Source organism: Xenopus tropicalis, chromosome 8 (assembly GCF_000004195.4).
Source record: "Xenopus tropicalis strain Nigerian chromosome 8, UCB_Xtro_10.0, whole genome shotgun sequence".
Classification (NCBI taxonomy): Eukaryota; Metazoa; Chordata; class Amphibia; order Anura; family Pipidae; genus Xenopus; species Xenopus tropicalis.
Window position 1 is genome coordinate 38,565,287 of NC_030684.2, and position 25,219 is coordinate 38,590,505.

Below are 25,219 nucleotides of genomic sequence, written 5' to 3' on the forward strand. Positions count from 1 at the left end.
CTCGCCGACTTGCCATACACGCACCAAATATCATACGAAACGAGGTTTCCTACTATATTATCGGTGCGTGTATGGCCTCACCCACTGGATTTTAGAGCACACTATCCCTTGCAGGATTATATCCCTTTCATTCTGTATATTACTTTTTTCCATGCAAGTTTATATATTTTTATTTATTGTACTTAGAAAGACTATGCACAAAAAGCATACAAGTAGTTTTTCTGCAGTTGCTGCAGAGCTTCAGTGGATTGGGTTAACCCCTTGGCTTTTGTGGACAGATCTTGATCTCTGTTGCTCTTGTTTCAGTTTCAGGGCTTGCATTGCTCTGCGATACAGGTCTAGAAGGTACAAGGTCAATAATTAGAAACATAGCTTTCTACCTCTTTTCATTGTGAATTAAAGGGACCAGTGTCCACGCAAATGTTGCTGGACTACAACTCACAGAATACTCCAACATATCATCAGGCATGGGCATGTTGAGTCAAATTCACTGGGACATGCCAATGTGTTAGGCACCCACAGTGACTATATATATGGTGTTTCTATCGGTTTTCTATTTTATACACACACACACATATATATATATATATATATATTCTCCTTCAGAAAGCACTCACGGTATTAAAAAAAGAAAGAAAATATTTATTTACACAAAAAAATGTCGACATTTTTTTGTGTAAATAAGTATTTTCTTTCTTTTTTTAATACCGTGAGTGCTTTCTGAAGGAGAATATGTCTATTTGTGGTTAGCACCCGGTTCATGTTTGCTGTTTTGGTGAATGCCGATTTTGGGACTGTATATATATATATATATATATATATATATATATATATATATATCTCAAAAGGAAGAGAAGCAGGCACTCACGATACAATAGGGTCACAGATGCCTGGGTGCAGTATGCAAAATAGTAAAGTACAAAAGATAAATAGATGCCGCACTCACAGGTCTTAGTGAAAAATAAAGAAAAATTTATTGTGTCAAACTAACGTTTTGGCTGACTCCACAGCCTTTCTTAGAAAGGCTGTGGAGTCAGCCGAAACGTTAGTTTGACACAATAAATTTTTCTTTATTTTTCACTAAGACCTGTGAGTGCGGCATCTATTTATCTTATATATATATAATTTTTACATATTTGTACAGTATATACATAAGTTGCATTTGGGGTAAGTTTTGGTTTGAGTGATTTTTTCACTATTTACACACTAGAGGCCACTGTTATCCAATTGTATATATAGGGACTGTCTGTTCCTTTTCAAATGTGGGTGAATACGTCCGGAACACGTCAGGCTGCTTGTTTTTACTGTGCTTTAATAAATGTCAGTATTTTTTAACTTCAGCTTTGGAGTGTGGAGATCTTGTCCTTTTTTTTTTTCCTTTCAATATAATCGGTTACCCTAGACTCCGCTCCAGTGTTGAGGTTCAAGTGAATCTCTGTGTTGTGTTAAAAAGTGCGCAGTAGAGTAGAAAGCCAGACTTTACTTTGGTCCAGCAGAGCAAAAAGAATCCTCCAATGAGAATTTGCCAAGCTCCCTGCTTGATGTTTATAGATCATTACTTGGTGCCATTAAATCTTTTTGTGTGTGTGTTAGATACTGATAACTGACTTTTAGCTGACAGGCAGTATTTTCAATAGAGAATTCTTTTGACTCTGTTATTAAGCTGGGCTCCGGAGACCTGTGAGATTTCTGTGGAATTTTATTTAGTCCTATATATAGTTTTTGTATGGATGCCTGTCTATTTAAATAATAAATAGAACCATTCACTTATCCCTGCCCATCCCTGATGTGCTGATTCCTCTTACCAAAAGTGTTACTCATGTCTCCCGTGGCCCCGTCCTGTGATATTATTTGGTTCTTTGGAATACCTTTTTTCTTTTTTTTTCTCTTCCTGGTGCCTAGATGTACCAAACATTAAAAGAAAAAATTAGGACCATTCTGTCAATCTGACTATAAATGGTTAAAAGGTAACTATCTTGAAAATGTAATATAAACTTTATCATACTGAAATAAGACATTTTAGAAATATAATCAATTAAAAATGTTGACCTGTTTCTGAAAGTTACTTTTCACTCTCCCCCTTAACCTCTGTCTCTCTTCATTCTCTCTTCATGCTGGAGTATATTTATTTTAGTATGATTAAGCTTGTAATAAATTTGTAAAATTGCCTCTTATTTCCATGAAATACTTTCAAAATACTTTGAATTAATGCATATCACTATTTTTCAGTACTTATATAATTGACGTGGCAGCCATAGAAACCCAAGGAAAATGCTATTGGCAAAGATTCTAGAAATCTAAAAGTACACTAAAAATAAAAAAAAAACAGCTGCAAAGTATTCTATAGGTCTAGTAACCCATAGCAACTAATCCATTGCTTGCTTTCAAATACAGATTATAGCTCATAGATAGGATCTATAGATAGGATCTATTGATATTAGGTATTTTTGCCATTGGCAATTGCACATTTGTCAATAAATGTCCACAATACACTTTTCCGATTAGACTTCCTTCAGTCTGCATAGGTCACGTAATACAACTAAATAAGGGCAGGCAAAATAAAACTGTAAGGGCTGTGGCACACGGGAAGATTAGTCGCCTGCGACAAATCTCCCTTGTCGCGGGCGACCAATCTCCCCGATATGACATCCCACTGGCGAGAATGTAAATCACTGGTGGGATGGCATACATGGCGCCGCGATTGCGGAAGTTGCCTCTTGAGGCAACTTTGTCGGTTTCGGCAAATTGCCAGCACCGCGTATGCCATCCCACCAGCGATTTACATTCTCGCCTGTGTGCCACAGCCCTAAGGAGCACCACAAATCACAGGTAAGAATCGGATATTGTATCATCTCTATACCTGAATTATCCATAGGTGCACTGTGCAATGTAAATGTTTATCAATCAAAAAACACCTGGTGCCTCCCCAGGCATGTCTACTCACCATCCCCTTTCCCATCCCCTTATGGCCCACCCACTTAAGCTGCCACCATTGACTGTGTCTTTTGCTTTCACAGCTCTCCAACTCACCAGTTGCCTGTTCCTTTTGTTCGTCCTGGGGCAGAATTACAGTCCCGTGTCCCTTGCCTTGGTATTTTTGAGCTCTAGTGAAAGGAGACAGTTTTTGTTCCACACTCAGCTTCCTTCCCTCCATTTCATTATCATCTTCATCTTCCTTCATTAGGTTGGTCTCCTTTACTCGCACCTTTCTCTTTCTCTTTTTCACTTTGCCCAGGTTTTGACCTGTCTGTGCATTTGTGGATGATTCAATATTTAGGTCAAATCCAATGTAATCAATGTAATGGATTTGCAACATCACTGTGTAAGGTTAGGTCCCTTTCAGGGATGCAGTGAGTCTGTACATAGCAGAACACACAGCATATGGGATTAGTTATCCAGAAAGCCTCAAATTACGGGAAGGCCTTTTCCATAGACTCCATTTTAATTAAATCAAATTTTTAAAAATTATTTCCTTTTTCTCTGTAATAATAAAACAGGACCTTGTACTTGATCCTAACTAAGATATAATTAATCCTTATTGGAGGCAAAACAATTCTATTGGGTTTATTCAATGTTTAAATTGTTTTTTTACTAGACTTAAGGATGGAGATCCAAATAACAGAAAGACCCTTTACTTGCAAAACCCCAGGCACAATCATGCTGGATAACAGGTCCCATACCTGTATATCACTATTTAATGAGGTAAAATTGAGTGCAGCATAGCGGTGCAATGGTTAGTACTGCTGCAAACTCCTAGCTGCAAAAAACATACATACATTATTCTTAGATTAAACATACATGTGATATGGACCTTAGATTGCAAGCTCCACAGGGCAAGGGATGAATAATCTTTGTAAAGCGCTAAGGAATATGTATGTTTACAAATACGGCGGCTTGGGAAAAGGGAAGCAACACATTGTATAGGAAGTTTTCCTTATAAAAAGTGTAGCCTGCACGCCACATCTTGGAAGGATCTGATTATACTTCATTGTTATTAGCAAACACTGTATATAAACACTGTATCCAATAACCATCACGGTCATTAATGAACACATATAATATAGGTGGACCCTGAACAGAACCTTGTGATACACTATTGCCTAACTAAGGGTGGATGTGCCCAAAACACGTAAAGCCCTTGATGTCATATACAGTCTTTTAATGCAGAGCAAATTAATCTTGATTTTAAGATCAAAATTGCTGCTCAGATTTCTTCATCTGGTGCCTGCTTCCCCAATGACAAGTGAACAAATGTGAACTGGAGCGGCAGTCTTCTTCATACACCACTTTGTAACATTGAGAAATATTCTCTCTGAACAATCTTTTATATTCTCTCTGAATTATCTATCCAAGTACAAACAACATCAATATGGGCAAAAACCAACATGGCTTTTTCAATGACAGATCATGTCAAATAATTTTTATAATGTAGTAAGTTTGTATTCAGAGAAACATTTATACTGCACTGTATTAAAAGATTTGGCAACCTCTAAGTAAATCTTTTGTAACCCCCTTGCCCAACTTTCTACTGACAACTGCTTATAAATCTATTCTCCAGAGCACCATGCTTAATGTGATATCTAAACTTACAAATATATAATTGCCAGTGAAGATTGTAATGTCTTTTTAAATATATGAATTACATTAGTTTTCCTCCAGTCTAGTGGTACCATACCTAATGAAAGTGAGTCTGATAAAACCAGAAATAGTGATGTGGCTAAAGTTAAACTCTCAGGGTGTATTACGTGAGGCCTTTGTATAAGTTAAGTACCATATGCCGTGTCAACCACTGACAACTTGTTTTAAATCTTGTAACTCTGGCGCCTCTACTGTATATACTGTGCCTTTTATATGATTTATGCCTCTATAGAGGTGCTGTACATTTTATTATGTACATGACTTAAGTCATAACTGGCTGAGTTGCTTTTTGCATCAACTGAAGGATTACTAAAGCATTGATACAGATACAGTACCACACAGAAAGTTAATGATAAAATTAAGGAATATTAGACTGGAACATAATATTTGTACTTGGATGGAAAACTTGCTGAAGGATAGATTACAAAGAGTGGTAGTAAATGTGTGCAACACAAGGGGGCATACGTTTGGAGAGTTCTCCCAATCACACACAGGACCAGATGGACAATGCATATTACTGGCAAAGGCAGACTTAGATATAATAAGATGTTCCCTGGAAAAAAAAGGTAGAGGTACCCATTGTAGAATATTCTTCCAGCCCTTATGTGATTTGTACAATATTTTTTTTATTGAAAGAGTATGGAAACATATGCCTATCACTGTGTAGTTATAGTAACTGATTTATAAACAAATTAAAGAAGCAATATGAAGAATAATACAAGCTGCTAAATGGATTGGGCACCTTACCTGAGTTAAGATATTTTGAATGGGCTTTAGAGGTCTCTTCTTTCCCACTGGAAATGATTTGTACTCCACAAGGTCAGAGATGCTGTCTGTCAACATTCTGTTGGGCACAAAGAAGAAGTGTTTGCAGGGACAATCATGTAGCTCTGTTTAGAATGTAAAATTGGCTGATCTTGTTACCTGCCATCTTGTGTCCTCAGTGGCCCTCTTACACTTGGAATCCTGAAAATTCTCTCCTCAGAGCTCTCTTGTAGCACGCGAGCAGCCAACATGGGGTAGCTGAGCATAACAGATCGAAGGACCCACCTTAGTGCTTTTAATACTCCCCAGTCATGCTGGGAGCTAAACTCTGCCCCTGCGGAGCATGGTTCCTGGAAGAGAAATGTTTAAAGTTAACCAGATTAAAAAGCTTTGATATAGTCTAATGTAACATATTTTGTAGGGTTGCAAGCTCTTTTTTGGGCAGGTCTCCCTTTATTTATTATATTGATTATTTGGATACTGGAAGAATATTTTGTGGACAGATGAAGCCAAAATATAACTTTTTGCCTTAAATGAGGAGCGTTATTTTTGAAGAAAAACACTATATTCCAGCATAAGAACTGTATCACATCTGTGCAACATGGTGGTGGGAGTGTTCTGGTTTGGGCCTGTTTTACTGTATCTGGGCCTGGATGGCTTGCCATCATTGATGTTAAAATGATTTCTGAACTATAATGTAGAATTCTAAATGTTAAGACATCTATCCGTGAACTGGATCTCAAGAGATATTGAGTCATGCAGCAAGGCAATGATCTAAAACAAGTCATTCTACCAAAGAATGGATAAAGAAGAATAACATGAATGTTCTGGAATGGCCAAGTCAAAGTCCTGACCTTAATCCAATTGAAATGTTGTGGAAAGACCTAAAGTGAGCAGTTCATGTGAGGAAACCCACCAACACCCAAGAGCTAAAGCTGTTCTGTATGGAGGAATGGGCTAAAGTGCCCTCGATAAATAATAGGGACATTAATTAAATAAAGTCATTTACCTTTACTTTTATCAAAGCACTTTATTCCCCCCCAAACCTCAATAACAAACAGGTGATAGAACGTACAATTCGGCAGTGTGTCTTGTTCTCATTCACTAAGGTTTCTAATGACAGTAGCTCAATGATCTCACTGGTGAGAAGGGAAGAGGATTTATCCTGCTTATTGGCCAATCTGTAACACAGGGGAAACAAAAGTAGCAGAAGGTGTAATAGAGATGCTATAGTTTAAAGAAAAACAAAGAAGAGCTCAATAAGAAGAAAACACAGCATGAATTAGCTACAGAATTGGAAAAAAATTACTCTAATTGTGGTGCAACAACCAGACCCTTTAGCCTGTAACATTAAAAAAAAAAAGAAAGGTAAAAACTAAGTAAGCTTTATCAGAAAGGTGTATGTAAATACAGCCATAAGCACTCACAAAAATGCTGCACTGAGTCCTCTATCAAAAGGAACACAGGATTTCTTGTCTCCTTTTTTGTAAACATGATCTTTGGGTATCTGACTTCGGCTCTCAGAAAAATCCTTCATTCTTGGGGCCAGAGTCTGTGCAGCTCTCTCCTTTCTCCCCTCTTCTGCTCCCCCCCGTAAGAATTCATAAAACTCCCGCCCCCCTCCCTTAGGAATGTGTGATCTGAGCTATGAGAGCTAGAGTTGCAGCAGGAAGTTACTTAAAATGGCAGCTGCTGTCTTAAACAAACAGAGAAAGCGTCTAGGGCTCTTTACTCAGGTATGGTAATGCTTTCTGCAGAATAAAGATAGTGTTCTAGGTGGCACTAATGTGATGAATCTATTAGCAGTAAAATGCCAAAATGACTTTCCTTCTCCTTTAATTAAGGGCCTTAGACCTGAAACTGGTCATTATTTTAAATGAAAAAACAGCTATTAAAGCCTGCATTCTGCAACACCCCTATGATACAAATAACACAGAAGCACTTATATGCCACAAATAACCGTACATTCCAGGCAACTGCACTCAACTGAATATTGTATGCTTTCCCAACAAAACTTGTATAACAGAGATAGAGTGAGCACACAGAGATCAGTTGCTTGTGTTTGTAGAAGAGCCAACTCACATTAGAAGTGGTTTCCCAGCCACACATGGGTGCCTCAAGACACTGGCAAGCACACATGCCACTTCCTTCATGCGCCCAGGGTCACTAGCGTCCACTACAAAGACCAGGGCATGAGCCTGGGTATAGTACAGCCTCCAGCTGGCCCTGTTCTTTTGCCCCCCTGGCATCTCAAGAAGAGTAAGGTCAAAACGGTCCAGACGAATCTCAGTTCTGAAGGGATCAACATGAGCAGAAGACAAGACCTGACATGGTGGGACTGTGGAGAAGGAGAAAGAACTGAATCTCATATATTATAAAATAATGGATCATCTGGAAATGCAACACTTAGCACAGACAGAAATGCACGATTCAGCTTTTCTCCATTGCATAATAATGAGAGGTTATACACAATATATTCCCTTGATTAATAGTGAACACTATAATAAAATAACAACCATGTCAAAACATTTTACATTAAAGAGTATATATGTGTATATACAGTATAAACTTGTACAAAATGGAAAAGATACCGCACTCACAGGTCTTAGTGCAAAAATGTATTGTGTCAGACTAACGTTTTGGCTGTCCCTGCAGCCTTTCTCAAAGGGATATATATAAACTTGTATTTTGGTTGTTTATGTCCTCACCTCGACGTATCACTCTAATTATTGAGCTTTTCCCGGCATTATCCAGTCCCAAGAAAATGATTGTCACTGGCCTGGCGAACAAAGAAAAAGAACATTTCAGCACAGTTTCACCACTACCCCACACACCATTAATGTACTATGCCAGCACAATACCGACACAAAGAAATATATGTATGTACTAAATTTGCAAAAAAGAAAATAATTGTATTCAGCATAACACAAAGACCCTTATGTACTTGTCTTTATGAAATTGTATAAATTGTATATTGTGCCCAGTTTTCTCAGAGAGGTTTCTTGGCAACAGTCAGAGTTGTTTCCCAGAAAAGTCACAAGAAAAACTAAAACTAAAAAGTCAATGGAAACCCATTGCTCAAAGGCAATGCCAGGTGCTTGTGGTATTATAGCTACAGCCACAGATTTGTTTTCCCTTACTCTGAGCATAATATACCCTGCAGTTTGTTGCAAGGAATTGTTCAGGTCCCTGTGACTGTGCCAGTTCTGTTACAAAATAGAGAACATTACCAGGAGAGGCTTATTGCTTGGTCACTAGCAGCAGTGCCCCTGAGCACAAACCTTCCACTGTTACATTTTTTTACACAGGCTCCACTTACTTAGAAACTGCTAATGGTACAGCAATAACGTGGCTGCAACATACTGTTTAAAAAAAGTTTTTTACCTCCAAACTGTCCCAATTTTCACAGGACAGTCCTGATTTTAACAGCTCAGCCCGCAGTCCCGGATTGTTACTAAAGTCCCTCATTTCCCTTTGATCTCCTGCACTGAACACTAAAAAGATACAATGTTTCTCAGACTTAATTTAAAAAGTAGCTTTTGTCAGAGAGCCCAGAAAACAGGCAACACCTGTTACATAACAATTGTAATAGGTCTCTTGGGGGAACTGAGACTTGCATCTTAAAGGGCAATGTCACCTTTTTCAGCAAAACTGTAATAACACATAAAACAAGACCCCAAAACCCCCAGAAATGTGTTCAAACGTTAAATAACGTGCCAAATTTTGTAAAAATGGGAGTGGTATTTAGGGGGTATGGTAGCAAAAATGACTTTCTGTCCCTCTTTACACTTTTCAAATGTTGGGAGGTATGGAGCATGTTCAGTTTTGCTATTGCAATAGCAATTGTGCAACCTATCAAAGTAAGGAATCATTTAGGCAGAAAACACAGGCCAAGAATCAGCCCCTACGCCGACACCAGGCTGCTACCTTGCCTGCACCTAGAAGTATTGTCTCCGCCCTGTAACATGTATTATTAAACGTGTCCCTGAATTTTGAAGTGATCTGATCACACTATGTTCCTCATTAGATGGTTAAAAAAATCAATGGCAAGGAAGGTATACTGCTACAGGCAGAGCAGATAGTGTTAACAGAGACCCTCACATGTATGCTGCAGACAGTATTCCTCCAGTGAAACTTACTTCTCCCTAAGGTAATTCTCATCTCCTTTCTAAACCCATCGGTCACACGAAAGATCATTCAATCAGCCACACACCGTTCAGGGCTGAAACGGCAGATAAGGAGGTAGAAACAATAGGATTTCTACCTCCTTCTGCCGATTCAGCGCTGAAGGCAGATTTTGCTCAGGCGCCTTCTATGGCACCCGATCAAAATCTTTTAACCTGGCCGATTGGCGAGTCGACCGATATCAGCAGCCTCCCCTGATATATCGGTCGACTTGCCATACATGCACCGAATATCGTACAAAACGAGGTTTCCTATGATATTATTGGTGTGTGTATGGCCAGTTTTACCGTGCCAATAGGTTGAGCAGATCAGTCTCAGTTGCAGTTCAATTACAGCTGATTGCCTCAACGAAGCTCTTTAGTTCAGGTTGTTGGTTGATGCAGAACTGCACTGAACAGTACTGCCCCATAATACCCCATTACTATTATCCATTAGATATTACAACATTTTACCTATGCCTTCTTCAGTTGAACTGAAGAAGCTGCTCGGATGAGTAGTGAAACATCATCAATGATTACTTAACAAGTCCAGTTGCTTTAGATTTTTTTATACTAGATATACCATGACCTGGATGAATGAAAATCTTCATAGTCATTTGACCTTTCAAATGCAATTCAAATAGTAGTCAACTGTGTGGCCACGGGCTGAACTAGGCCATCATCTCTAGGATTATCTAAACCAGAGGTCCCCAACCTTTTTTTACTGCAGTGCTACATTCAAATTTAAGGGGGAGCAACATAAGCATAAAAAAATGTTCACAAGGGTGCCAAATATGGGTTGTGTTTGGCCATTTCGTAGCCCCTATGTGGACTGACAGCCTATAGGATGTTCTGTTTGTCAGTATGCTTGGGTTTTATGCAACCAGAATTTGTCTCCAAATTCAGAAATGAGCACCTGCTTTGAGGCCACTGGGAGCAACATCCAAGGGGTGGCTCCAGTATAATGTGAATGCCTCTCCTTACAGCATTCTTACCTGATGGGTTCCTGCCTAATTTGAATCCAGTGCCAGCAGTGAGAAAACAGGTGAAACATTCCACAGTGTTTGGATTTACAAAGGTCTGGCCTGTCTGTGTGGCTAAAAGGATGAGAATAAAGGGTAATCACATAAATGCCCCCAAATAAATAAATAATACATATTATTTTTAATTTACCATCCTATGCTCATAATGTCATGTCAATTTCAGGTTTTTTTAGGTCTCCCAGCGCCCTCTGTTTTCAGTATGGTTTCTTTGTATTGATGTGCTTTGTTTGCTATAGTTATCTCTTGCACTTTACGGAAGTGCTGTTATCTTAGTACTAATGTAAACACTGATTATATACAATATTCTCTGATAAGTCTCTGGCATGTGTGCTATTTTGCAGATAGAAATAAAGGCATCACCTTCATCTAATTTTGTTATCTTGTACATTTTTTCTATTTCTGCCAGTGCTGTTTATGTAGGATGGATTTCTGATACTACGTAAGAGATTATGGTCCCATTGGAGCAGATGGGATGGCTACAGCAGCGTTTTTCAACCACTGTTCCGCGGCACACTAGTGTGCCGCGAGATGTTGCCTGGTGTGCCGTAGGCAGGGCACCAATGTACTAGGGGGGCACTGATGCTGGGCACCAATGTACTAGGGGGGCACTGCTCTTGGCACCAATGTACTAGGGGGCACTGCTGCTGGGCACCAATGTACTAGGGGGGCACTGCTGCTGGGCACAGAGTTAAATTTTTTAACATTTTCTAATGGTGGCGTGCCTCGTGATTTTTTTCATGAAACAAGTGTGCCTTTGCCCAAAAAAGGTTGAAAAACACTGGGCTACAGTATACAGCACTATCATATAATGCTGTGTATCACACCATTATTCTGAACAGAGAGATTGTGGAGCCAATAATCTCTGATATGAATTAAGATAAACTGGGCAATAAAATGAGTGCAGGATGAGGATAGCGTACAAGAAATATGAATTGAATTGAATTACTGCACTGTAAACATACTCTGCTATTTGTTCAGGTAAATTGGCCATTATAGTGAGTGCAGGATGGGGATAATGCATTAAAAATATGCTCTGTAGCTCATATATGAGCAAAGTGATTGAGTTACTGTACTGTAAATATATTATAGGGGGGCAAGTGTCTATTAGCTACATTTTCAAGTACAAATATAACGAAAATAAAAAGATATTTTTAAGAATCAACTCACGCAGTGTTTGTTCTTGTTGTCCACGCTGCTCTCTCCATGTCTCCTAATCCCTAATCCAGATTAATTAGTATACTTTGTTGCTAATCTGTGGGAGGAGAAAAAGCAAGGGATTCTGGGCAACGTGTTCCTAAGATCAAAACAGGGGATTTATTAGTTAGGGACTCTGTAGGGTGACCTAATTACCACCGAAGTAAAGAAAAACAATTGTCTGCTGTCTGTCTGTATGTCTACTGGTTGGGGATAGACACATAGATAAAATCCTGTGTTGTAAATAGGTATAATAAAATTAACAAAGACAAAACATTGTATAGGGCATGAGAGGTTCAAAGTACAAGTGTGAATGGAAGAGTCTAATGTAATTCATGCTATTGTAACTGCTTTTTATATACACACTGACCTACTCACATACACACTCTCTCATGTTCATGATGACACATTTATGGACATGTTACATGGCTCCTACACCAGCATACCCAATTACAATAATAGATCCATCACAGTAATATACACTGACAGACTGACAGACAGATTGTGAAAGGGAAGGATATGGCCTCCCAGCTTTAGACAGTGGCAACATAAATAGAAACAGGGATCTAAGTAGTCCCAATAATAGAATAAATTAGCTAATAACAGGTATCACCTACTTTATATTTGTAGACAAGGCTTAAACAGCATTCTACCTATTTACAGAAGCTTTATTTATTAGACAATGGCATCCATTTAACTTATAATAAGAAACTATTTTTTTTACGGAGACTTGTGGAATTCTCTTCCTGAAGTTCTTAGTTCAAAGTTGGTCCAGTTACCATCTTGGAGTCAGTAAGGAATCGTATTTCCCCACTGAGGCAAATTGGAGAGGCTTCAGATGGGATTGTTTGCCTTCTTCTGGATCAAGTAGCAGTTAGGCAGGCTTCACTTAGGCAAAAAGGTTGAACTTGGTAGCTGTGTCTTTTTTCAGCCTCACCTACTAGGTACTATTACAGGTATGGGATCCCTTATCCGGAAACCCGAATTACGGAAAGGCCATCTCCCATAGACTCCATTATAAGCAAATAATTTTAATTTTATAAACTGATTTCCCTTTTCTCTATTATTATAAAACAGTACCTTGTACTTGATCCAAACTAAGATTTAATTAATTCTCATAGGAGGCAAAACAAGCCTATGGGGTTTATTCAATATTTAAATGCTTTTTAGCAGACTTACGTTATGGAGATCCAAATTACGAAAAGATCCCTTATCCAGAAAACCCCAGGTCCTGAGCATTCTGGATAACAGGTCCCATACCTGTACTATGTTGTGTTACTAAATACAGAAAATAAAATGATCATTCATTTCTCTTAGTGTGACAATTGAAGGCAATATGCCACTTTTGCTGATATATAAAGTAACATTGAGGTGAAAAAAGATGTTGCTTTTCTAAATTGCTTTTCTAATTTGACTAAATTAGGGGGATGGGCAAACATATGGCATGATCTGAGATTTAACACAAATGCATGTAAGGTTATGCATTTAAGAGGCACTAACATAACCAATGAAACTTCATGCTGGAGGAAGAGGGAAGACAAAAATAAACACAATATGGCTTCAATGTATATTTCTTACTCAAAACGGTTTATCTTCACTTGCAATTCCAACATCTCTTGCTGAGTAGACTACTAAGGATCATACACCATTTTACCATTTCTGCACTTTGCAACCTTCCTCCCACCCTTAAAGGAACAGTAACACCAAAAAATGAAAGAGCTTTCAAGTAATAAAAATATAATGCACTGTTGCCCTGCACTGGTAAAACTGGTGTGTTTGCTACAGTAACACTACTATAATTTATATAATAAGCTGCTGTGTAGCCACGGGGGCAGCCATTCAAGCTGGAAAAAAGGAGAAAAGGCACAGGTTATTTAGCAGATAACAGATAAGTTCTGTAGAATACAATAGTGTTTTATCTGTTATCTGCTATGTGCCTGTGCCTTTTCTCCTTTGAATGGCTGCCTCCATGGCTACATAGCAGCTTATTTATATAAATTATAGTAGACTTTCTGAAGTAAACACACACCTTTTACCAGTGCAGGGCAGCAGCACATTATATTTTAGTTACTTTTATACACTTTCATTTTTTGGTGTTACTGTTCCTTTAACAAACTGCTGCAGGTCTCTTTGCTCTGCTTGGGCTAGCTTCATAATGTAGCATGTATTCTTCCCCCTTCCCATCCCCTAACTTGCATTTCAATCAGATGTACATGTTGAGTGGTAGAGAACACAGGCTGGAATGCCGTTGCCATCTGCCCTATGGAATGAGGTAAGGACAGGGCTGGCTTGCACCCTTGAGACTGCTCCATGCACCTTGCACCAGATTTTTAATCCGGCATAAGGGGCAGAGTGAAACCATTCCTCTGGGCATAAGTGCTCTATACATGAATACTAAATGGCATGCTCTTTCATCACATTAGCGCTCTTGCTCTTCTTCCCAGGAGGCATAAATGCTCCACACTTTATTTGGCAAGTATTCTTGGCAATCTATAGGGCCTGCCATGATACATTTTAAAAATAATCCAAGCTGCAAACTAAAAAATAGAATTAGATTGCAGATATACATGCAAGAATTCAATTTAAAAATAATTGAAGATTGTCTGCTTCAAGTCAAAAGACTTGAAAAGGGGACCTGTCACCCAGACATAAAAATCTGTATAATAAAAGCCCTTGTTGAGTTAAACATGAAACCCAAATTCCTTTTTTTTATTAATGCATCCATACCCATTATAAAGGCATTTAAAAGTCCCAGCTATCAATCATATATTGCTTGCCTTCTTAGTGTCATTTATTTGCCTTAAATTGGTTTGGGTTCATATTTTAAGCCATACATCATGATTTGAAATAAGTGTGGGAGAGGTCCTGAAGTTCTTCTGCGGGGGGGGGGGCGGGGCTCCAAAAAACTAGTTATGCCACTGGCTTATATAGGAAATTAAATATAATCACATATTAAATCAAGCGTAAATGGAATGAAGTACAAGAATATCAACAAGGAGACACAAAAAAGCACAATACATTCTTTAAAGGTCATAGATTATGTAATACACTTTGTACAGAAAAGTTAACAAACCATTATTATATGTTATTTATATGGCATCAACACATTTTACACAGTGCTTTACAGAGGTTATATCACTTACACCAGTCCCTACCCCTGTGACCCATCTCAAGCTTGCCATACACATAACAGTTTTTCCTTCCTTAGTGACCAATTTCAGTGCGATCCAACAACATCGTCAAATTATTGCAAGGTTAGTGGGCACCGAAGGGTGATAAATATAGTGACCTTTCATTCAATATTGGTCAGAAAATTGAACAAGCAGGTGTGAAAATTTCCGTACTTAACAATGAAAGTTGCCCATTTTCCAATTGTTTGCAGGACCAAGGATGTAGTTTTCCTAGCTTGAACTAGACGATACCACTTGAAAGGGCATTTTTGTTTGACAAACTGTATTTTTAAAGATTGTTTCAGAGGTGAGTATGAGTGTTCACTGACTGAAATCTCAAAATATATGTGCTTGTTAAGGGATCCTGCATCCAAGGAAATACTTTACTGAACAAGGACACTAAAAAGTTGCCTAGTTGCCTATTTGTCCAGTGCTGATAACTGAGCCCTGATGTTTTCACCAGTCAATTACTAAACTCACTTTCTAGAGGTGTACTGCCAAACAGAGCCTCCTGTAGGCTGCCAGTCCATATAGGGGCTACCAAATAGCCAATCACAGCCCTTATTTGGCATTTTTTATGCTTGTGGTGCATGCATGTGCATGCTTTCCAACTCTTTTTACATTTGAATGTGCCTCACAGGTAAAAAGTGTTGGGCCTGTGGAATACTATGCACAGCAAGAAGATCTGCCGATATCAGTCCCTTGGACCGATTTGGCAGCTTATTGGCCCATGTAGGGCCAGAAACGAGGGGCCTGCCCCACCGATATCTGGCCTAAAATTGGCCAGATATCGATCGGCCAGGTTAGAAAATTCAGTCGGATCGGGGACCACAACAGCTTGTTGATGCAGTCCCCGAACCGACTGCCCCATTGCCGCCAATATAATTCGATTTCGAACTAATAATTCGATCTAATTATTTTTTTTTTTTACCTACACGCTCCCGATATCTCCCACCCGTAGGTGGGGACCTTTACCCAATTTTGGTGGCTGTTCCCTTGATCCCCGTCCTTATAGCATTAGCCCGATTTTTCTGAAATCTCCCACGTGCAGTAAGCATTTAGTGCTGTCACTGAAGCATTTGCGCAAGTGTGGGTAGAAATTTCAGCTTCAGCAGGGATTTTGTACGGTGGTGCTAAAAGAAATAATTTTTTATTCTGTACCATTGCAAAGATAAAAGATGAAGCTTTGTGCCACTTTCTTTCCTTGCTGTTTGCAGCCTGCTAAAATTATTGGCAACTACTACACTCACTGATGACTTCATAAAAAAGCTCCGCAAGCAATGGATGAAAAAAAGAGAGAGGATTTGTCAGGTAGTGGAGTAACTTGTCAATCAAATATTTGAGTCAGCGGCACAAATGAAGAAAAAAAATATTTTTAATAAAATAGTTCTTTTTTCATACTCTATTTATACTCTGCATTTTAAAAATCTATTTTGTACATATTACAGCATATTTACATTGCACTTTTGGCTTGGGCAGAAATGAGTGTGGCTTTGTTATGGTGGTGTCTGATTGTACTGTATCTCTCGTGGTGTGTGGTGCAGTTAGTGCAGAGTACAAACAATTAATTCCACAAAGGCATGTTCTTTTTTTTAAAAAAAAAGATAGACTCTTGTATATACACATCAAATCTCGCAATGCTTCTAGCTTTTTCTCCAGTCAGCGTGCAGCTGTGTACCTTGACGCTTTTTTACATCACAGAGAATTCCTTTTTTTCATTCATATCAATCAAAACAATTTTTTTAGAAAACTTTTCTTAGAAAACAAGTTATTTCAAAAGGACAAAATGTTGAAATTGCCTCACACATTAACCCTCAGCAATAGGCTTTGCGCAATCGGGTATAGAAAGAAATGACATACAATGGATAGGTTAAGCAAACAAGTTATTGGGAGAGTTACCAAGCACTTCAGTCAACCTCTTCAAATGAACCTTAAGCTAAACAGTGACATTAACTAAACATAAAATGTCTTTTCATTACATCAAAAGAGATGCCCTTTTGTGCTCTCTTAGAGGGTCTGACGACAGCTGCCTCCATTCCCCTGTGTGGATCTTTCATGTGTTTCTTTACAGGGGGAAAGCATGAAGAAACACAGCCCTGTATATCCTAACTGACTGTACTCATTAGGGCACAGGCAAGTACCAAATGTAGGTGGAACTCATCAAGTTGCCACAATAACTACAATCACATAGAAAATACAGGGCTGGAACTATGGCATTTCTAAAAAATCATATCACTCACATGTCATTAGGAAACAAGATATAACTTCCTAAATTATAATGCCAGGGGTCTCCTGGACAGCTTGACCAGCTTGAACAGCATACCTAAGTATGTGGCATGTAAGGGCCCCAAAATAATGATCTATTATTGCTGTCATTGGAACCTACTGCAAAATCAACACTGAATACCCAAGAAAGCCATGCATTTTTGGAAAATAGACAGTCTCCTGAAAATGGATAAATATGGCTTGCCTAAGTATGTGGCACAGGGTCAGACCGGGCCGGTGGGGCACCAGGGAAAAAACCTGGTGGGCCCGTGGCGCCCGAAGTTCTCCCTCCCCCAGGGTCGGACTGGGGGGTTAAGGGCCCACCGGGGCTTCCGCCCCAGGGGCCCTGCAAGTGTCCCCTAACCCCCCCCTCAGGGGCCCCCACCCAACATCAGGGGAGGAGCGGTCGGGCAGAGGTAGCAATGCAAGAGTTGGGTCTGGGCCCTCTAGAGCCGGGCCCCACCAGGATTTTTCCCGGTGTCCCGGCGGCCCAGTCCGACCCTGCCCTCCCCCGTTGCACCTAAGGTAGGACTAAAGCAGGAGCACTGTGGAGATGGAGTTGGGTGGGCGGCTGAGCCCCGGGGGATGTGTGGGGCAAGGACCCCTTGGGGAAGTGTGAGGCTTCTGGGGCGGGAGCCCCGGTGGGCCCTGCACCCCCCAGTCCGACCCTGATGTGGCATGTACACCCTGAAAACCATATAATTTTGGAAACTACACACTACTAATGAATACAAAATTGGTAAAAAAGTCTTTCTACTTCTACTTTTTTCTACTGCAAAGCAACATTTAAACAACATTTAAAAAACATTGTTAAAAATGGAGTTAAGCTCAGTGTAGCTCTTTACCCCTGTTGCAGATTAATTGTCAGCTCATCTACTCTGCTTTGTTTCATCCAATCTTCATTTACATTTTTTTTAAAATCTTCATTTTACACCAAACATAGAACAATAAATGCAAAAAAGTCTCATTAATTTTTTACAAATAAGTGAACACTGATTAAATAAAAAATTTAATGTATACCGTTTTATATATAAAAAGTTTTAATTCAGTTTTAGCTTAATAAATTAGGCAATAATGGTGTTTTGAGTTAACATTTTGTGTAAATCTTTATCTAAAGGGAAAATTAAAGCCCCCCAATTTTTTAGTTTTTGGCAGCAGTATCCCCTCTTCAATCGCTTGACTGATACGTGCCACAACTTATCTGTACCTCCTCAGCATGTCTAGAATTGGCCTGGGTGGGACTGGTCCACCGGGCCACTAGGAAAAAATCCAGTGGTCTCAGGTCCTGTTGGGTCCCATCTCACGGGGCACATTGGGGAATGGGGATGGATAGTGTTGACAATGTTGGAAATCGGCGGGGGTATAGAAGTAGTACATAAAGTAGATGCTTGATTCAGTTTTTCCTATGAGCCTCAAATACACCAGTCCAATGCCAATGCAATGAAATCCAAATTATTTTTTTATGAAATCATCCATACCTGTTATAAACGTGTTTAAAAATCTGAGCTGTATCATATATTGCCTGCCTGCCTCTGTGCCTCAGGTATAGAGGTGGGGCAGGCAATTACTTTCACTTTCCATTCCTAGATGTCATTGCATTTATTTTTCTATTCCTTATTACCAAACTTGTTTTGAACCTCGTGGTTATTGATGTTCAGTATGCACGGGATCACCTGTATCTGGCATGTAGAGACCCCCATAATGATATTAGTGCTTATAAATTGTCCTGTGAATCACTTCAGCTACTGAAAAATGAACATATTTACTGCATTTTATGTGTGCCAGAAAAAATGTTAACCCCATATATTTTTGCCAAAATATCTAAACCTCTAAGCTTGCACTCTGCAGCATCTTATCTTCCACATAACATTAGGTACCAAGATAAAACATCCTAAATATGGATGCCATGTAACAACACTGTGCTTGGCTATCCCCACAAAAAATCCTTTGGAGGGGTCCAGCACACACCTACCCGGCCCTCCCTCCAAGCGCCCGCTCAAGTCCCCCAGCTGCTAGTACCGGGTAGGTAAGAGAGTGACTGGGAAAGGGGGATTTCTTAGAACTCTAGTGGAAGCAGAGCTCTACATCTTCTATAGCCACTGGCCAGGTTGAAGCTTATTGTGCATAGAATAACCAAAGTATCGGGCTTGTAAATACCCCAATATCTATATTGTGGTTATATATTTTGTGGCATATATTTAAAATACGTCTTTATAGGAATGAGGAAGCACTCGTCCACAAGTGCTACAGATTGTAGAATCTACTTTTTTGTGGCATGCAGAGCCTTTTATTCACAGAACAGATTCTTCTTAAAGGGCCTTAAGAACCTCTTGGGCAATGAGCGCTGAGGTCTGAATTTTGGGTTCTGGCCCAATAATCCTAATAGGGAGCAGTTATGATGGCAAAGGAAAGACCTGCCTGCTGTTCTTTACTTCCCCCTTATTTCCCCTCTTAGTTTCCTGCTGCACACTGCTTTATGAAGCCTCCTGCTACCTAATATTGTCCATCAGTACAGCTCCATTGAGATCTGCCTGTTTAAAGTTATTTCCACTACTACACACACACATGTGCTATACACTCACTTTGTAGCATACAGTAATAGCATAACAAAAAAGCAGAAAATGCTATACAGAATGTATTGTCAGAATGAAGTGTGTGTGGGACACATTTATAAACATATATTCTGATCTAAAAGATCTGCAGAGAGCTGGGGATCCGGCAGTAAAATTAAACACAAGGCAACCTGAAAGCTTCTAATGCAATCTGGAACTCTGCCAGCTCTCTTGTTCTGTTCATTTTGACAGCATCTGAATAATGTCAGGTATAGACCAGCATTATATCTGCTGGGTTGCACCTAGTTTAGGGGAGAAGCGACTTAACCTTCAGTTCCCCGTTCAATTTCATGTACCAGAGTGATCAGGAAAGAGCTATAGCCCTGGTGCAAACATGCCCTTTGGGTGGCATGAAGGTTTCCACTGGTATAAAAAAAAGTTATGTGAAATAAAAGCAAGGCAAAAAAAGCTAAATTGTGAAGGCATATTTCGTCAGGTACCTGCCTTTTCTTTGCTGGCAGAAAATGCATAGTGTGTCCTAACCCCTAGTTGTTGGTATTATTGGCAACATTTTTTTCCATGAGAAAGCTTGCTCACTATTTCCACTTTTCAATAATTATGCAGCTAAAAATTTTCTGCAACTAAAATCCTCCTCTCTTGATTATTCCAAATATGCCCCTTCTAGCTTCCAACTAGTCCTGCCATCCCTTAGAGATAGGATAGACTGCAGCCATAAGGGCAAAGGCACACTGAGATACTTAGTAGCAGCTACTTACCAAGGCTACTAAATGCCAGAAAATACCCTGCCATAGACAATACTGAGAATTGTCTTAGCTAAAACACACACAATTATTAGTAAATGATCAGTATTGTCTATTTTAGTAGCCACGACAAGTAGCTGCTACTAGTAGCTCCATGTCTTCACCTTTAGGAGTAAGAGAACAATACAGTAGGGCCTATACTGATCAAGAATTGCAGATCCGTAGTAAGAATGTACAGCTGTACTAATCTTGTAAAAAAAAAACCTTTATGATACAGGTACCAAAATTGTTTTTAGCTTGGTTATACATGAACAATAACAGTGGCTACTGGGGGCGGTGGGGATAGAACAAGGGCTATCAGGAGCCCATGATGCTGCAGTGGTGGCGTGACATGAAGGGATTATGTGTCAGCCATGGGAATTCCATGGGAATTTCAGAATGATTGGACAGTGATGCTGGAGTTGCCACCTTAACCCTTACCAACATGTTTATATAAAAAGATCATGCTGAATGGTTAATTAGCACATTATTATCATCTAACATTATTATCATCTAACAACTTTGGGCTAACTTCCCTTTTTTGCATTGTCCCTTTTACCCTGCTTTGCATTTTTCAATAAGTCTTTCTTGTTTTTGTTTTTTTTTGTAGCTATTGCTTACACAGTTGTATTTGTTCTTTCTGTCAGGGCACTAAAACACTGACTAATCTCTGCCTCAGACTGTGTTGCTCCACCCTAATAGGATGTAAGGTTTGTGCAGCAGGTAACAACAAAGCAGGCATGCTGCAGGCACCCTTGTCTGTTACTAACATAACATGCAGAAATGTCAGCTAGTCGGGTCTGCACCACAGACAGAGTGATTGCGTGGGTGAGTGCCTCTATTTACTTACCTCAATTCCTCACATTTCTAAGAAATTGCACTTTTCTACCTTGCGATATGTTTTGCTTCTCACTCATAAGTGTACACACCCCTTCTATTTAACTCATTTCTGAGCGTATTTTCAAGCTGTTTCTCTGAGGGTTCCGGTCACTGCCATGCCATGTAAGTACTTGGGGTAAGGGTGGGAAAAGAGAAAGGCAGAAGAGACTTGTTACCTCGGTGAATGTAAGATACACATAAGCCCATGTCATCATTTCACTGCCATGTTACCATCTGGTGTACAGGAAAAGCTGACTGAAATTTATTATCTCTAATGAGATTGTATTTAATTGATATGTCAGGTGTCCTATGCAGCCATTGCTTAATGAAGACACACAGAGCTACTAGTAGCAGCTACTTTTCCATGGCTACTAGACCCTAGAAAATACCCTGCCATAGATAATACTGAGAATTGCCTCTGCTAAAATCAGTAAATGACCAGCATTGTCTATTTTAGTAGCCACAACAAATAGCTGCTACTAGTAGCTCTGAGTGTCTTCACCCTAAAGAGCTATCTGCTGGAAATGGTAGGTATTGTAGTCCAGAAGCAGCCATTTAGAAAAGTGAGAGGTGTGTAGAAGCGAAACAGTTAAATGCTACAGCTTGTATACACACACACGGTTTCGTTGGAAGCGCCATAACAACCTGACTGCTAGCCCTGCCACATGCAATATTTGGCAGCCAGCCTCCAGCTTTCTTGCTGCTGAATACACAACCAAACCCCCCCTTCTCCTTACTGTCCAGTGTCTCTTACCCTCCCCCTTAAATTTCAGTTGGAATGCTTCAGAAGCTCAGTATCCCAAAGGCGCCACAGTGATAAATAATAATAGAATATTCCCTGTTTCTGTATGGGGACTAGCACAGTACAGACTTTAGGACCCCACCAAACCCTGCATTATATTTATTATTGCTATTTGTATGTGCTTCTTGTTTTCTGATATTGCAGAAGGAAACCATACAGCACTAGTTTTATCTAAAAAAGCATCAGTGCGGAGGAAGTGCCAGATGTGATTAAAATCATTAATCGACGCCCGCTGGGCCCTCTCCTTTTGCTTTCTTAATTTCACAAATTCACGTTTTTGTATTAAAGTTTATTTTACGTAACATTTATAAGTACAAACCACCTCGGAGCTTAAGGTTCTACCAATATTCAGTCACAATTATTTCATTTGGGAGTAATTCCCCCAAAACTGTAACTGCAGCAAAGCTGCCAGACCCAGAGGGTTAAGTCTGATTATCAGTGTCTGCAGCCAAAATCTATATTAGGCAATTGAGCTAGTGAGTGGGGCATAGAGACTGCTTGAAAAAAAAACCGAAGCCCTGAGGGAGAAGGAGGAGAGAAGCCATGGGAAGCTGAGAGTGCAGTGTGCTTATGGGTAAGAAATTATGTATGTAACTATTGTACCTGCACTGCAGTTATGCTCATCTGCTTAATTTTCTTTTTAACACAAGGAATAGAAACTGGTGCCACAAATCAACAACTATAGAATCTGGTTTCAGGGGACAAGTCTGTTTTTTTATTCTGTGGGTGGCACCTTGTCACTTTTAGGGCATGCTGGGAGTTGTAGTTTAACAATGGGGTTGACACCTTGTCTCTTAAAATAGAATATTTTAAAAAGCTGCATGCTGCAGGGCTGATTATTAAAGTGTAAACATGCAGACTGCACTGGCTTTCAGGAAGTAGAAACTAGTAATTAACCCTAAAGAGTGGCAATAAAACCTATTAAGCAGCCACAAGTTAAAAGATTCAGACTCTTGATGAAGGGAGGGTTCATTCAGCAGGATTTTAATGAAAAATGTTAACTCAGAAGTGCTTAGTCAAAGCAGTAAGAGGTTTATAGAGCCTTATCAGCTGCCGGGAGGTGTACGGAAGCTTCTGCATACATTTCCTATGCTGTTTGAAGTAAAATAAGTAACAAAAGCAGAACTACCACCCCCCACCGATTTCAAACATGCACTCCATTTATTTTATTAAGTAACTTTCAGTTGTTTTGTGGTGGGGTAGGGTTTAGGACCCAGCAGAGCAGGAAGACACACCTGCTCCCACAGATCAGCCTGACTGTACAGGCACTGACAGACCAAAGAGCCACACAAAGAGCAATGGCAGGGATTAAACTGGGGTGTGTCAGAAACCAAGGAAAGAAGTCACCTCGGAGTCCAAGTGGCAGCAAGAAATGAGCCAGGGTAGGAGCCACCAAGGTTTGAGCTGTGTGGGGGAGAGACAAGTTATTTGCAGAAAGGACTGTAACCACATTATTTTGCTCTTGTCATTTTTTCTTTAGACTGAAGTGGGACACACCCCTCTCACTGCCCTGTAACATGAGCTCTCTTCCACCTGGACTGCAAGGGACACATTATGAACCGGAATTCTGTTGCAAAAATAATTCCAACATCTTTGACACTCCCACCCTAAAAATGTCTCCTGTACATTGACTGATGCTGACCGTGACACTGGATGTGTGTAAAGGCTGCCTCATCAGCTTGCTACTTTGCTGAAGAATCCTGAATGCCTCATCACCTTCCCATTAGACTTTGCGGAATAATTAGGAGCGAAACGTTCACTTTGGGACCCCCTGCAGGAGAGGCAGAAGGTTCCACTTCATATTGCCCTTTGTGGCTTTGAGAATCTGGGCTGGCTGCTGGCATGATGGACAAGGTATACGAGAACTCAAATGCCCCCAAAGTAACTGAAGATGGGGTGTATGGGGAAATTAAGTCCCAGACCCATCCCCCATTCAGCATCTTTACATCTACCATTCTGTTTTGTGCTGAGATTGTAGCTGCTTCAGTTGTAGCAGCAGGTTACAGCTACTCAGAGGATGAATCCTGGATGTCGCTTACCATTGTCTTTATGTTGGTCCCTTCCATCATGGTACAGCTAACCCTGACATTTATCCACCGGGATCTAGGAAGAGACCGCCCCTTAATTCTCCTAATGCATCTTTTGCAGTTGGGCCCCATAATCAGGTATAGTGACACTGATCATATAATACTTACTATTAATAATCCGTAAAGCTAATGTCAAACTAGGCTCTAATTGTTTTGAAAATTAATTTTTTTTCACTTTTTTATGCCGATTTTCACTCCATGTGTGTCACCAAGGGGACAGGGGGCAGGCGTGCACCTGTAAATAGACTCTGCTGGGAGCAGAAGTGGGGCACAGTTAGTTCGTGGGAGAAAGAGCTTGGCCCGAACCTGCCCATAACTGGAATATGTTGACCGGGGGGTAAACCTGCAGGTCCCGTGGGTTTTGGGCTGGCCAGTACATCACTATTAAAAAATGTATGTGATATATGCTTCTAAAGGGTGCTTTGTGATGTCAGATGTGTCACATGACTTACTGACATTTCTGTATTATAAAACTTAAGGTACCATGCTTTTTAAAATATAAGGATATTAGAAGTCACGTTTGACTTCCATGATCTATAGAAAAACCTTCAATCTGCCACCCCGTGCCTTTGTGTGTTAATGGAACGCCTGGGTGAAATTTATAAACAAAAGCACAAAAAGCCTATAAAAATATCCTTATAAATGATGCTTAGTGATATAACTTGCTTCACTAGACTCATTTGTGTATAATAAAGTACCACTTGTTATACAATATGAAGTTTTTAGTTTCATTACCTTTATATGGTCATGGAACTCTTCTATGACCTCTGTCATTATATATAATCTACAGTTGGATCAATTTCCAATTATATCCTTATAAACGACATGCTTTGGCATCAGAATGTGCCCTTTATAATTTAA

The 25,219-nt window shown here is 39.8% G+C and overlaps 2 protein-coding genes across 7 annotated transcripts in view; one reads left to right on the top strand and one right to left on the bottom strand.

Annotated features, from left to right (window-relative positions):
* Positions 1 to 21,734, bottom strand: arl13a (ADP ribosylation factor like GTPase 13A). 2 transcript variants are annotated; one of them, XM_004916760.4, is made up of 11 exons: positions 21,646 to 21,734; positions 11,777 to 11,903; positions 10,562 to 10,663; positions 8,112 to 8,182; positions 7,486 to 7,741; positions 6,479 to 6,584; positions 5,563 to 5,753; positions 5,386 to 5,482; positions 3,031 to 3,247; positions 1,806 to 1,898; positions 1 to 338 (listed from the first exon to the last, which is right to left on the bottom strand). In XM_004916760.4, exons 2-11 carry the CDS (start codon positions 11,812 to 11,814, stop codon positions 241 to 243), a joined length of 1,269 nt encoding a protein of 422 aa, XP_004916817.1. In that variant the 5' UTR covers positions 11,815 to 11,903; positions 21,646 to 21,734; the 3' UTR covers positions 1 to 240. The 2 variants fall into 2 exon arrangements, with proteins under 2 accessions (XP_004916817.1, XP_004916818.1); XM_004916761.4 differs by having other exon boundaries at positions 11,777 to 11,861; positions 21,646 to 21,726.
* xkrx (XK related X-linked) overlaps positions 21,319 to 25,219 on the top strand; it is a 10,785-nt gene continuing 6,884 nt past the window's right edge. The window contains exons 1-2 of one of the 5 annotated variants that reach the window (NM_001006125.1): positions 21,319 to 21,418; positions 23,752 to 24,436. In NM_001006125.1, coding sequence (NP_001006125.1) covers positions 24,117 to 24,436 — 320 coding nt within the window. In that variant the 5' untranslated portion in view covers positions 21,319 to 21,418; positions 23,752 to 24,116. Of the gene's footprint in view, positions 21,419 to 21,503; positions 21,593 to 21,974; positions 21,997 to 22,098; positions 22,846 to 23,250; positions 23,654 to 23,751; positions 24,437 to 25,219 lie in introns of those variants that run through there. The other 4 variants (XM_012968204.3, XM_031890344.1, XM_012968202.3 and 1 more) reach the window with 4 other exon arrangements.

Coding starts and splice junctions, on each gene's coding strand:
- arl13a (XM_004916760.4), bottom strand. CDS start 11,814: ATGGAGAGAGCAGCGTGGACAACAAGAACAAACACTGC. Junction 5,754..6,478: donor ACAAGACACACTGCCGAATT/GTACGTTCTATC, acceptor TTTCTCTTCCAG/GAACCATGCTCCGCAGGGGC. Junction 339..1,805: donor AGACATGAGTAACACTTTTG/GTAAGAGGAATC, acceptor TGTACCTTCTAG/ACCTGTATCGCAGAGCAATG.